Source organism: Lactuca virosa, chromosome 1 (assembly GCF_052849685.1).
Source record: "Lactuca virosa cultivar CGN04683 chromosome 1, Lactuca_virosa_CGN04683_v6, whole genome shotgun sequence".
Classification (NCBI taxonomy): domain Eukaryota; kingdom Viridiplantae; phylum Streptophyta; class Magnoliopsida; order Asterales; family Asteraceae; genus Lactuca; species Lactuca virosa.
The window spans coordinates 214,556,216-214,571,495 of NC_136426.1; the positions used below are offsets into that span (position 1 = coordinate 214,556,216).

The 15,280-nt window shown below is 38.5% G+C and overlaps 1 protein-coding gene across 1 annotated transcript; it reads left to right on the plus strand.

Annotated features, from left to right (window-relative positions):
* Window positions 1–12,761: 12,761 nt before the first annotated feature.
* LOC145127259 (uncharacterized) lies at window positions 12,762–14,428 on the plus strand. The gene is made up of 3 exons (XM_079062483.1): window positions 12,762–12,879; window positions 13,413–13,960; window positions 14,306–14,428. The coding sequence occupies exons 1-3, from the start codon at window positions 12,762–12,764 to the stop codon at window positions 14,426–14,428; spliced, it is 789 nt and encodes a 262-aa protein (XP_078918609.1).
* Window positions 14,429–15,280: the final 852 nt, after the last annotated feature.

Sequence of the window (15,280 nt, forward strand, 5' to 3'; positions counted from 1 at the left end):
AAAGTTTAACTCCATTCACGGACTGTTTTGGACAACTTAAACATATTAGTTTTCAAAACAGTACTAGGTGCAAATAGTTCAGATCGATACCTTTAAAATGGCTACTTGCACATCTCCATAAGATTTTTCCACAATTTATGGTGATTTTTACAAAACTGTCTATCATTTCAAGAACAAATCCGGACCAGTCTGTGATTATGGACTTTTTCAGACAAGTTGGAGGTCACTAAAAATAATGAGAAAATTTATGAACAAACTAGACATATTTTCTAAACTCTCAAAATTTACGGATTCTGATTTAGACCTTTGATGATTTTTCTTGGTATGTAGACATACATCAGAAAACAAATGGGTTTTTACTATATTAAGTATGGTGAAATAATAAATTGTCTTAAACAAAGTTTACATCCGTTACATACAAACATTTGGTAAGCCATGACAAGGATGGTACTAATTGAATACATGTGAATGATAATACATATTATTTACCTTATCTTGAAGGTATGAATCATATACCAAGGTTTGTCACTACTACAAGTAATTACAATAAACTATAATAAGTGTACACTACCAACAAATACGCTAACTATAATAGGTATAGTTAGGTTGCATTACATTACAAACAATATGATAAACTATAATAGGTATAGTTTATGTTCCCTACCACCACCACTTTTGGATAAACTATAATATGCATAATTCATGTTCACTATCACTACCACTATTTGGTGAATTATGATATGTATAGTTTATGTTCACTACCACTACCACTATTCGATAAACTATAATATGCATAATTCATGTTCACTATCACTACCACTATTTGGTGAATTATGATATGTATAGTTTATGTCCACTACCACTACTTGATGAAGTATGATAGGCATAGTCTCGGTCTTTGGTTTTTAAGACTACATTCTATCTAGAATTGTTAGTTTTCAGCCATAATTACTAAGTGTATATGCTAGAGTTATATAGAATTTAGTCGACTTAGAATTGGTGGGTCTGCTTTATTTCCTGTTCCTTGTTTGGTTATGGGCCTAGGGCAGACCCATTACATTCGACGGTTTATCTAACTTTAATTTTATATAACTTATATATACTTGGAGATTATAGAAGGAAACTATAGGAAATTCTAGGATGCACTATTTCATAACATTGAAACTTTCAATTCACTCTTTAAGGAAAATATCGGATTTTCTGGAATCAACTTTATCGCTTTTACAAAGGAAACAGTTTCGTTTCAAAATAAAACTCTTATGAACTCACCAACTTAATTGTTGACACTTTTTCAAAACTACTTGTATTCTCATGATTTCAGTGAGCAGGTAATGCTCAGCTTTGAAGACAGGGACGCTAAGGCGTTAAGTTCAAAACATATTTTGTCATCATGATGTAATTGTTTTCGAAAACATGTAAACACATTCTACGATGTAACTTTTTCAATTATATTGATGATGGTTGTTTTTGCTTTCTTCACTATTATATTCATTGTTATGATACTGCCCAAGAAGTCATCCGCCCCCGAACGTTTCCGCCGTTCTGGTTTGGGGGTGTGATATATTGTAACCCTACTACACCTCTACAGTGGCAATTCTTTATAGAGTTCTTCTGAGGTCGTAGCTTTTTAATCATTAGACTCTCTTTTGATTATCTGGTGTTCTATTTGCTTTGTGTTCTTGATTTGTTTGTTTAAGAATCTAATCGATCTCAAGGTTTTTAGCCTTATCAATTGGTATCAGAGCAGGAGGCTATGTAATCCATACGCATCTCTTCTGTTTGAAGAAAGTTTTTAGGGTTTCCGCTATTATCGAATCTGTTGGAGCCGTCATCTCTTTATTGACGCTACTCCTTGATCTCGATTTTACCCTAACTTAGTTTTTACAAGTCTGATTCTTGACAGGAAGGAAAATCAAGTCATCATGTCTCACGACGAGTCTCAAAACAATCCGATCAACATCTCTAACAGCATTGGGTCGACCATGAGGGTTCCGATCCTATATACTCATGAATATGAAGTCTGGGCTCTTCACTTCGAAGAATATGTTCTCGGCTCAGAGGATCATGGATATCTGATCTGGGAAGCTATCACTTTGGGTCCGTTTGTTCAATCAGGAACAAATAGAACTAGAATGACACATAAAGAGTAGAATCAACTCATGGTCGATGTGAAGGAATTCCCTCAAGACGAGAAGGATAAACTGATCAGCAACATTAAGGCAATGAGGATGATCATATTCGCTCTACAATCTGACACCTTTCGTTTGGTGAGTTCTTGCACTACTGCAAAGACATGGGTATTAGGGTTTACATGGATGTAACCCTAATCCACCACACTATATAAAGGAGGCTTTGGTTCTTCAAATTGCACTAGTTGATGTGTGTAAACTAAGAGGGCCGATTTCAAGAAGTTTGTGACTATTCTCTCAAGTTTCCAAGTTTGTGGTGATTTGTGACTTCCATTTGAGGCATCCACATTATTGGTGCTAGGCTCTCAAACTCCAAGCAATCAACTACTACTACAAGGTAAGTAATTCTACTAGTTTTATTTGATTCAAGTACCCCATGTCATGCTAGTTAGGATAAGAACCTTGGAAAAATAATTATTTGCATGTATCTTAGTCAAACATAGATCCAAGGTTTCTAGGGTTGCATGTACACCATAGGAGTGTTAGAATGTTGAAAACCCAACAGTGGTATCAGAGCCAGGTTTGTTTATTTGATACTTGATGCAAAAAAAAAAAAAAAAAAAAAACTTGAAAATCGAAGTTTTGTTCAAAACCTCGTATCAAAATTTCAAGTTTTGTATATGTACTTACGATTCTTGAAATTTTTGATATGAACATTCATAAACATATGAGTTTAGAAGATAATAGAAATTATGTGCTAATAATTGATTAGATTAATTCTTGATCTTTATTTGTTTTAATGGAGTCCATAACTAGTTCTTAAGTTATGGATAACCAAAAGTCACATTTATAAATAACCATTAAAAGAACACATAGGTTACAAAAAATGAAGAGTCTTCATTTTTAATAACCATTAACTCATAAGTTATGAGAAATGAAAAGTTTTGAAAGTTTACAAAACTTGCCCTCATGTTTTGGAACATGTAAAGTCATATTAAAAACTTTAGTTCCAACGCCTAGAATTTTAAAAGTTAAAATTCAACCCTTATTCTTTATAATATTATAAGTTTAATAATATTTATATATGTATAAGATCAAGTCCTCTTACCGCTAGTACGCCTCATTCACGAAGCCGGTCTATAAGGGGGGTATAAGGTTGTTGCCTATAAAATGGCAACTTAATGGGTGTCCACTCTCACCCACGGCTTCCTTGATCGGTGGAGGGTCGTTAGCCGAACGGGTAGGACAAGGACTTATAAATTGTCATTAAAAGTATAATGATAATAGTAAAGTAACTAAACTTTATTGAATTCTCAATCTTAGTTATTTTAGGAAAATGTGAATACGGTGCTAATCCATGAAATTACACTTTACACTTTGTTTAAGTCGTTAGTGGAGCGTGTGTGGTTAACTGGCATACTAACTTGAATTTAACAAGGTAGGTAAAGGGTGACTTAATGTTTATCATAGTATCGATGGAACATGTGTGGTTAACAGGCACATCGATTGAGGGGTAATACATTAAGGGTACCAAGTAATTTGCATGGTTACTTCACACCTTGTTTTGTGATCCTCAGCATCCCAGTCACAAAAACTTGAAGGGCACACTCGAGATTGAAAAATGCCATTGAAGAAAGTTCAATGAATCTCAAAGAATCTAGGAGTTTCTAAACCAATTAAAACCTAATTAAATATTTCATTTTTCATGGTGGAAATTGGTGAATCGTCATTCACCTACCTTCAAATATCTTATAGCTTAGATTACGGCATCCCTCTTCTAAGTTATAAAATATTGTGTTGGGTCCTAGCCTTAATATTACATTTGGGTGTTTTGTTAAGAACTATCTCTATATCTAATCTAATCTATTCCCCCTTCTTTTCAGATGTCTTCCAATAACAATGCTTCTGGCTCAAACCCTACTAGCTCCTTCTCTCTCATGAATCTTTGTGGGAGAGTCATCTTTGATGGGTACAACTTTACAGATTGGATCAGAAACATCAAGATGGTCACTCGGTATGAGAACAAAGAATATGTTCTCGACAAGGAGCTGAAGGTACCCGAGCCAACTGCTACTCCTAAAGAGCTTGCTGAATATGAGGTACATGAAAGAGATGCTACAAAAGTGGCATGCATCATGATTGCCACCATGACAGCCGAACTCCAAAACTCCTATGAGGACTATTATCCTTTTGAGATGCACCAGGACTTGATGGACCGCTACCATCAAAGTGCTCGTCAAGAGCGATATGAAATAATCTCCTCCATGATAACAACCCGAATGAAGGATGGTGAACCCATCACGGGCCACATGCAGAAAATGCAAAGGTATGTAGACCGTTTAGTGAAGCTGAATGTGAACTTCCCTGAGGAGTTAGCAATAGACATCATTTTGCACTCCTTGTCATCGTGTTATGATCAATTCCGCATGACATATCACATGCACAAGGAAGAAGTCACCCTCAGCAAACTTCAAGGACTCTTGAAGACCGTCGAAAGTGGTCTAAAGGGTAAGTCGGTTGTTACTACTCCTACTCCTACTCCAACTGCGGCCAATGTCTTGGCAATCGGGCATGGCAAATGGAAGAAGAGAAAGAACCCTTCTAAGGGTACCAAGGGTAAGACCCTTGAAGGCTCCTCTTCAAGCAAAACCAAGAAAGGTTTTGTCACTCCTTCTGCTAACCCTAATGAGGCTGAATGCTTCTATTGCCATGAAAAGTCGCACTGGAAGCGAAACTGGCCAAAGTACCAACAAGATTTGAAGGATGGGAAAGTAAAACCCAACCATGCAGGTATATACACTATATTGTCTAATAACTCACCTCATTCTAAGTCTTGGGTCCTTGATACAGGTTGTGGTATTCACATATGTTGTGATTTGCAGGGACTAAAAAGAAGTGATAATGTGGAGCAGGGAAAGATAAACTTGATCATGGGAAACAGGAAAGCTTCACCTGTCACCAAGATAGGAGTTTATTCCTTAGTGCTAAATAATGGGTTTACATTAGATTTGAATAAATGTTATTATTCGCCAGAAATGGAAAGAAATGTTATTTCCTTTCATGCAGTGTATAAACAAGGTTTTACCTTTTATTTTGATAATAATAATGGTAGTATTGATGCTTTCTTTAATAATGTTCTTTATTTTAAAGCATTACCTTGTGATGGCGTGTATGAAACTGTATATGTTGTAGATAATCTAGGAAATAATGTATTGTGTATTAACTCTTCTACTAGCTTAGATAAAGCATCCTTATGGCATTGTCGTCTTGGACATGTAAGCAAGAAACGCATAGGCCAACTCCAAAAGGATGGAGTCTTGGAGTCATTTGACCTAAAGTCAGATGATAGTTGTGAATCTTGTTTGCTTGGTAAAATGACAAAGTCACCTTTTACTGGCACTTGTGCTAGGGGTGAAGGTTTGTTGGACCTCATACACACGGATGTGTGTGGACCCTTCAGAACCGCCACAAGAGATGCTAATCGGTTCTATGTGACTTTTATTGATGATTTTAGTAGATATGGATATGGCTACCTAATCAAGCATAAGTCAGAAACCTTTGAGAAATTCAAAGAGTTTAAGCAAGAAGTGGAGAATCAGTTGGGCAGGAACATTAAGATGCTTCGATCCGATCGTGGTGGTGAGTATCTTAGTACTGAATTCCTTGACTATCTTAAGGAATGTGGGATTGTCTCACAATTGACACCTCCTAGGACACCACAGTTGAATGGTGTAGCTGAGAGGCGCAATCGGACCTTGTTGGACATGGTTCGTTCCATGATGAGTCGAGCTTCGCTACCAATCTCATTTTGGAGGTATGCCTTAGAGACTACCGCCCATATCCTTAATCTAGTCCCTACAAAGAAGGTTGCCAAAACACCTCACGAGGTGTGGACTGGAAAAGTTCCCAATCTAGACCACATCAAGATTTAGGGTTGCAGGCTTTCGTGAGACGCGAGACTCATGATAAGCTCGAACCCCGAAGCCAAAGGTGTATTTTCATCGGCTAACCATAGAAATCCTTTGGTTACATCTTCTACAGACCCAGTGATAATGTGGTCTTTGTAGCAAGAAGAGAATTCTTTCGAGAGAGAGAATTCATGAGCCAAGGAGACAGTGGGAGGCAAATTAACCTTGAGGATATTCAAGAGTCAAATGGTGAAGGAACCTCAAACCCTAGCCCTCAACCTGAGGAGGAAACTCCTGTTGAGCCGACTGAAGAATCTATACCTCTGAGGCGTTCCACCAGAGTTAGGAATGCACCTGGGCATTATTATGGTTTTCATATTACTGCATATGGCGAGACACTTATCAGTGATAACACACTGGTAAATCTGGATGAGCCTAACAACTACACGGAAGCCATGGCAGGCCCTGAGGCTGCTAAATGGAAAGAGGCTATGGATACCGAGATACAGTCCATGTATGACAATCAAGTTTGGAACTTGGTTGACAATGTACCTGATCGTAAGATAGTTGGGTGCAAATGGATCTTCAAGAAGAAGACCGACATGGATGGTAATGTACACACTTATAAGGCACGACTGGTTGCAAAGGGTTATTCTCAAACTCCGAGACTTGATTATGATGAGACCTTTTCACCAGTGGCCAAGATTAAGTCTATTAGGGTTCTGTTAGCCATTACTGCATTTCATGAATATGAAATATGGCAAATGGATGTCAAAACCGCTTTCCTTAATGGAAACTTGGCTGAAGATGTTTACATGGTTCAGCCAGAGGGTTTTGTCAGTACAGAGTACCCCAGTAGAGTGTGTAAGCTCGAGAAATCCATTTATGGATTAAAACAGGCACCTCGCAGATGGAATCTTTGCTTTGATGAGAAAGTCAAAGAATTTGGCTTTTCAAGGAGTGAAGATGAATCTTGTGTCTATATCAAGGCTAGTGGGAGTATAGTCAGCTTTTTGGTACTGTATGTGGATGACATACTACTCATAGGAAATGACATCCCAACCCTGCAGGAAGTAAAGTCCTGGCTTGGGAAGTGTTTCGCTATGAAGGACCTTGGAGAAGCTGCTTATATCCTAGGGATAAGGATTTTGGGAAACAAGAGTAAAAGACTAATTGGACTTAGTCAAAGCACCTATGTGGACAAAGTGTTGAAAAGGTTCAACATGCATAACTCCAAGAAAGGGGAGTTACCCATCCAGAGTAACGCCAGATTGAGTAAGACACAAAGCCCTAGTAATGAGGCTGAGATAGCAGAAATGAGTCGAATACCTTATGCTTCAGCTGTAGGATCGATCATGTATGCTATGACGTGTACTCGACCTGATGTAGCCTTTGCTTTGAGAATGGTTAGCAGGTATCAGGGGAACCCTGGCAAGGCATACTGGACTGCGGTAAAGAATATCCTCAAGTACCTACGGAGGACTAAGGACTGGGTCCTTACCCTGGGTGGCAGTGAGGACTTGAGAGTTGTAGGGTACAGTGATGCTAGCTTTCAGACTGACAGGGATAATTTCCGATCTCAATCGGGCTGGGTCTTTACTCTAAACGGAGGGGCAATTTTTGGAAAAGTTCCAAGCAGGAGACAGTGGCTGATTCCATTTGTGAATCAGAGTATATAGCAGCAAGCGAGGCAGCAAAGGAGGCTATATGGCTAAAGAACTTCATCGGAGACCTTGGAGTTGTACCAGCTATAAAGGAGCCAATGGAGATTTTCTGTGACAGCAATAGTGCGGTTGCCTTATCCAAGGAACCAAGAGATCATGGGAGATCCAGACACATTGACAGAAAATATCACTTCATCAGACATCGAATAGAAGAAGGAATCCTCGTAGCAAAAGGGTATCATAGGATGAGAACCCAGCAGATCCCCTCACGAAGGGACTGACTCGGGCTAAGCATCTCCAGCATGCTCGGAGCATAGGGCTGAAGGATGATATTAGTTTTAGTAGTTAGATAATCTTGAAATTTGTAAAATTTAATTGACATTTGATGATAAATAAAAGCTGTTATTTATGAGTAAAGTGTTGCTATCTCTTGTCAATCGTTTACTATTATTTCTTTTTGCATGTTTTGACTTCCAGAATAATTATGTTATGGTTTATATCATATTATTCAAACTCTCCACAGTCGGTCATATGTTGGAAGTAGATATGAATCAAGACTGTCATGGGTTGGCTTGTAGAGCTCTAAGATGTTAGACAAAGCGGGGCTACAACACTCATGAGTGCTCATAAGTTCTGAGTATTGGATTCAACCCACGCTCACTTGTATCACTTCATGGAATTTATCTCGAGTGATCGTGAGACGGTAATATCATATAAGTCTTCAAACCTAGAGATATGATTTGTTGCCTATGAGTTGGTTATGCATTGATTGCACGAAAACGCATTGGTAACTCGATGTTATAAACCGTGCCTTTGTGTGTAGTTCAACAAGTAGTAGAGCAAACCTATGAGTCGAAGTTTATCTGTTCCTTCTAGGATTAGAAGCGATATCTGGGCCCCTCGATGATTTTGTTTTGGCCTATGTACCGGGCCCGGTCAGAACTAAATTGATGTGTTCAGTTAAGTTCTATGTCAAACAAATCAAAAATCGGGAAAAAAATACTGGGCAATAAGCAAGACCATGTGGCATGTATTTGTCCGGCTGATATCTAGAACAGAGGATTATATGATCACTTATCTAAAGTGGCGCTTCATAGTTCAACAGAGTTTTAAGAGCTACGATTGCTGATCGGTTGCTGAAGTCATACTTGCAACTATAGTTATTAGACTTATCCAAGTGGGAGACTGTTGGAGATAGTGTCTAAGTCCTTAACTATATTTTGTATGTACTTGACCCGACCCGGCATGGTCCATTTGGGTTGCACTTCAACCGAACAATATACGGATAATCTTTTGAGAATAGTATAAGTTATGATTTATTAATATAGTATAAGTTCTAATATATTAATATAAAATTATATTATTTAATTAGTGTTGATCTATAATTAATTTAGAATTAATTTAGAGATCAAAAGTATGACTAATTAAATATGGGCTCTTGTATTTATATATTGTGGGCTAATGCCTATTTGGAATGGGCTAGGCTTGGATGGAAAGTCCATGGATACTCCATGGAGCTTTAACCCATGGATCTCATGGAAATGAAAAGACATGGGTATTAGGGTTTACATGGATGTAACCTTAATCCACCACACTATATAAAGGAGGCTTTGGTTCTTGAAATTGCACTAGTTGATGTGTGTAAACTAATAGGGCTGATTTCAAGAAGTTTGTGACTATTCTCTCAAGTTTCCAAGTTTGTGGTGATTTGTGACTTCCATTTGAGGCATCCACATTATTGGTGCTAGGCTCTCAAACTCCAAGCAATCAACAACTACTACAAGGTAAGTAATTCTACTAGTTTTATTTGATTCAAGTACCCCATGCCATGCTAGTTAGGATAAGAACCTTGGAAAAATAATTATTTGCATCTATCTTAGTCACACATAGATCCAAGGTTTCTAGGGTTGCATGTACACCATAGGAGTGTTAAAATGCTGAAAACCCAACAGTGTTTTCAACTATTAAAGCTCATGAACAGTTTAAAACCTACTCGTCGGCGAAGCTCGTGGGAATTCTCAAGTCACATGAAAGTGTTGTGACAAAAGAAGCGAAAGTAGTTTCAAGCATGGGATCCTTGGCCCTTATCTCAAAGGGTAAGAATGTGGTTGAAGAAGAAGTAGATTCAGATCTTACTGAGTGTGATTTGACTAGTGAAGAGTATGCTTTGATGGTGTCTAACCCTATGCGGTTCGCAAGGAAGAAATTCTCGTCTGCTAAGAACCGAAACTGGCAAGGGAGTTACAACTCCGAGAAGGCCAAGGAGGAGAATAAGAATACTCCTCAGAAGGAAGAAGAGAAGAAGGAAGGAAAGATAGTTGGTAACTCTGGGTTAGACTGCCACTACTGTCACGGGCAGAATCATTTGGCAAAGGACTGCATGCTACAAAAGATGAATGAGAAGAAAGATGGAGAAGATGAAGAGGCTTACCACATGCATAAGCTAGAGGAGATCAAGAAAAAGAAGATTAACGACAAATCTATGCTTGTTTTACTTGTGCAGGAAAATGTTGCAGAGAATGAGTTCGGTGGAGTAGAAGTTTGGCCGACTGACCCGGAACATGAGGAAGTTCGCAAGCCCAGACATGGCAGGGCATTTGTTCTGAAGAATGAAGGCTCTGAGTTTGCAGGAAGGTGTTTGATGGTGACAGCGGGTGTGTCACAAATGAGAGGTTATACTACAGATGGTGGGTATGATGAAGTGAAGCAGATGGAAGATAGATGTTTCGCAGCAAAAGCAGTTGGAGAGCAGATCAACGAATGTGATCAGTTGATCAAAAAGGTAAATTCCATCCTTGAATCACTTAAAATACCCGTATCTAACTATGAAAAGGAATTAAATGATTTAAAATTCAAATTTTCTAGTTTAAGTGCTAGCCTAAAACAAACTCGCCTCGCAAATTCTAACCTAACTAATCAAATCAGCAGGGTGTCTTCCAAGAGTGAGGAGCGAAGGATTTGGATAGAGTAGAAGGGGAAAGAATTAGTTAGGGCTAGAGATGAACTAATTTATTTGCAACGTGACAATTTAAAGTTTTTGAAACAAAGGAATATTTTTTTCTTGATCGATAAACGTTTATATTCCAATATTACTCACTTGCATTTAGATTGTGAAATTGGCAAAAAGATTCACAAAATGATTTTGCCTTTCCTTGAATTAAAGGAGGACGAAATCGATGCTGATTGCTATAACTATGAATCAATCGTCTCTTCAGAGGAAATCTCTGATGCCTATAGGATAGGAATGGACAAAATTGAGTCCTTTTATTAAGTCCAAAGACCACAAGGACATGCTTAGAAACTTATTGGATGATAATGATAAGCTGCAAATTAAGACTGAAACCGTACAGAAATTTGATTCATTGAGTACCAAGTTAAGTTCAGAAAACAAGATTAATGATGAAAATACTTCTGAATTTGACGGGGACAGTGATATGAGTGAAACATCTGCAGAGGACGAGGTTGAATGTTTGGAGTTTATCAAAACCGAACCTGAACCTGTAAAAGGTCTCATATACGAAAACTCTATTGAGTTTACTCATATGTCCAAAGATAAGTCCAAAGTCCCGAAAGAGAAGGCTGTTGTATATCAAAAGCTGCAAACAGTGGCAAATCAGGTGTACGCCTCTACTAGAGTTACCAAGAATCAAACTGTTGAGCTGACAGGCTTCGTAAATGAAGATAATGCAAATGGTTGTGAAGAGTATTTCTGGTCTGCCCCTATTGACAATGCATATGAAACTGTGGGGCTGTCAGAATGAACCTCGTGGAGAGTCAAAGGCATATATGTGGCTGAACCAATCAATAATCCTTCAAGCTTTGACAAAGCGAGTACTAGTGGTACAAAGGAGGTTCAAAGCGAAATTACGAAGACAACAAGCGAATCTTCATTAGTGAATAACGAAGCACATGCAAGAAGAGCGAAACTGAATATTAATATTCATAAATCTTCCAAGCAACTAGCTAAACAGAAACGTCAGAGAAACAGGAGATATCAGAAGAATCTCAACGAGAGAAAATAGTTCTGGCAATCCCAAAACTCTAACTATGTTCGCAAGGAAAGGTTGTCTCATCAGAAGGCGAAAGTAAGCTCATAGGGAAATCCTAATCAATGCTCGAAATGTCACTCTTGCAGTCAACAGAACCGAAACAGTATTTTTGCTCCTAGATCCAATCCTCTTCATTCTCAACTGAAGAAAACTCCCTTCAAGGATGTTAAAGGAAAGGGAAAGCTCATCTCAGATTCTGAAGTACGAACGACCACTAACTCTAGGAAGATTAAGAAAGAATCTGTTAGGAATCAAAACAAAGATAAACAGTCTAATTCAAACAAATCAAATGCGAAAAAGAATAACAAAATCAAGGTTTTCACCATTAAAAGGAAAGACGAAACCACTTTATTAAAATGAATGTATATGTTTGATCTTTCTATTGCTTTTCCTTGTTCTGTAAAAGGCTCACCGGGACCCAAGAAAATTTGGGTTCCTAAATCTGCTTAATTCTTGCAGGTTATTCATGACGAGCAGTTTGACGACGAATGGTATATTGATAGTGGCTGCTCGTGTCACATGATAGGGAAGAAGGAAGAGCTGAGGGAGTTTCAGGCTCTCAAAGATGGTGGATGTGTCAAGTATGGAAACAATTCTTATGGCACAATAAAAGGCTACGGGATGATCACTAATGGAGATTTCTCAATCCGTAAAGTTGCATATGTGGAAGGATTACAACACAACCTAATCAGCGTTTCGCAATTGGTTGTGGGGTCTGGCCTAAAGGTTTCATTTGATGATGAAGGATTAGAGATCATAAAGAAGAAAACGAATATAGTTCTATTAAAGTCACAACGAAAAAGAGAGATGTATCCGTTAAATTTGAATTCGATACGAGGGAAGCTTGTTGTTTTCCTGTTAAAGAAAGCTCAATCTGATGATAGCTGGTTATGGCACAGAAGAATCTCGCACCTCAACTTCAAAGATATCAACAAGCCCGTTCCTTGTGATCATGTGCGAGGTCTTCCCCTCTTGAAGTTTGATAAGGATCATCTATGAGCTGCATGCGAAATGGGGAAGCAAAGCAGGAAGAGTCATCCAACTCTTGTGAACACAAAGATTATTGAACCTTTTGAACTTCTACACATCGATCTCTGTGGGCCTTTGGCAATTGAGAGTGTCGGTGGTAGTAAGTACATCCTTGTTATTGTCGATGATTTTTCACGATTCACTTGGGTATATTTTCTTAAACAGAAATTATAGGCGACTCCTAAACTCAAGAACTTTATCAAGCAAGTGGAGCTTCAACTGCGAAAGCTGCTTAGAAATGTTAGAAGCGACAATGGATTGGAATTCAAGAACAAAGAGTTTGAAGAATTTCTAGCCAAAAAGGGAGTCACACACAACTTTTCAGCTCCTTATACTCACAACAGAATGGGGTAGTTGAAAGACGAAACTGTTCGTTATGTGAGGCCGCTCGAACCATGCTTAGCTTCGCTTCTCTTCCTCTTTATATATGTGTTGATGCTATTGTTGTTGCGTGCTATACCCAGAACCGATCCTTCCTCAATAAGCGATTTTCTATCACTCCATATGAAATTCTTAATAATCACAAACCTAACGCCAAGTTTTTCCATGTCTTTGGTTCCAGGTGTTTCATTTTCAACTCCAAAGAGAACCGAAACAAGTTCGATGTGAAAGCTGACGAATGGATTATCCTAGGGTACTCTATAACCTCCAAGGGATATAGGGTTCTCAACAAAAGATCAAAGAATATAGAAGAAACCGATTATGTCACGTTTGATGAAAATTACATGAAGAAGTTTCAATCAAGCGAAGGTCCTATGGAGGAAATCTTTCCTAAGACAGGTCAAGTCACAGTGTCGATATCCAATCAGTGTGAAGAGTACATGTTGATCTTTGATGAACCAGAAAAGGCCATCCACTCTGAAGCGAGGGCAGCTGATAATAAAATTGATAACCTAAAGAAGATAATCGATGACGCTGAAAAAGAGATGGAAAGCGAACCTCAAGGGCCAAGCGAACCTCCAAAAGAAAGCACACCATTGCAAGGGGAAGGTTTGTCTACATCAAATAAACCTGATTCATCTTTCCAAGGGGAGAACCCATCTCTAACCATGACCCATGAAAGTATACTCAAGGGGCAGAATTCTGAACCAGTTGTTGAAACTGTCCCATCATTCGAGGGGGAAAATAAAAATACAAATGATGATTCGGATGTACAATCAGAATTCGAGGAGGAAGTCAATGTTGAATTGGATCCTGCCAATGATCCAAATTACCCTCCACTCACAAAATGGACAAAAGATCATCCAAAAACTCAAGTTATTAGTTAATCGTCTGAGGGAGTTCTTACAAGCTCTTAACTGAAAGCGAAGCAAACTGCTTTATTCTCTCAAGTGGAACTTTGCATGTTTAATTCGTTCGTCTCCAAAATTGAACTGAATACACTTAATATTGCACTCGATCACTCTGATTGGGTACAAGCTATGCAAGACGAGCTAAATGAGTTCGAAAGAAACACGGTCTGTAGACTGATTCCTACTCCAAAGGATGCATCTGTAGTTGGTTTAAAGTGGGTATTTCGTAATAAGATGGATAAAGAAGGGAATGTGATACGAAACAAAGCAAGGATGGTCGTTAAGGGATACTGTCAGGAGGAAGGTATTGATTATGAAGAAACCTTCGCTCCAGTAGCAAGATTAGAATCGGTGTGAATCTTTCTCACATACACAGCACATAAGAATTTTGAAGTTTTTCAAATGGACGTCAAGTGTGCTTTCCTGAATGGGGAGTTGGAAGAAACCGTATATGTTGAACAACCACCAGGTTTTGTGAATGAAAAAAATCCTGATCATTGCTACATTCTAGACAATGCGGTTTATGCTTTGAAGCAAGCCCCTAGAGCATGGTATGAAACTCTAACTCGCTTTCTACAATTGTCTAAATTCAAACAAGGTTCGGTTCACCTAACCTTCTTTCGCAAGAAAGAAGGTGACCACTTAATGATCGTCCAAATCTATGTCAATGACATCATCTTCGGTTCCACGAATCCTATCTTAACAGCTGAATTCCGGAAATTGATGGAGACTAAAGTTGAGATGAGCTCAATGGGTCCAATTAACTTTTTCCTTGGACTGAACATAAGACAGAGACCAGAGTGTATATTTATCAATCAGGAGGCTTACACAAAGACCTTGCTGGCGAAATTTGGCATAATGGGAGATTCAAGAGTGGAGGTTCCAATGTCATTCGGAACGAAGCTAACACCATCTATGGACAAACCGGAAGCTGATATGACTCTCTATCGTCAAATGATAGGTTCACTAATGTATCTTACAGCTAGTAGGCCATATATCATGTGTTCTATTTGCTATTGTGCCAGGTTCCAAGCCAATCCACTCGAACCTCACATGGTGGCTGTTAAGAATATCTTCAGATATTTGAAGTGAACCTTGTCTCTCGGTATATGGTATCCAGCTAAATCTGGCTTCTTCGTTCAAGCATTCTTTGATGCCAACCATGGAGGATGTGGTCTACACCGGAAGAGCACGATTGACGGATGTCAA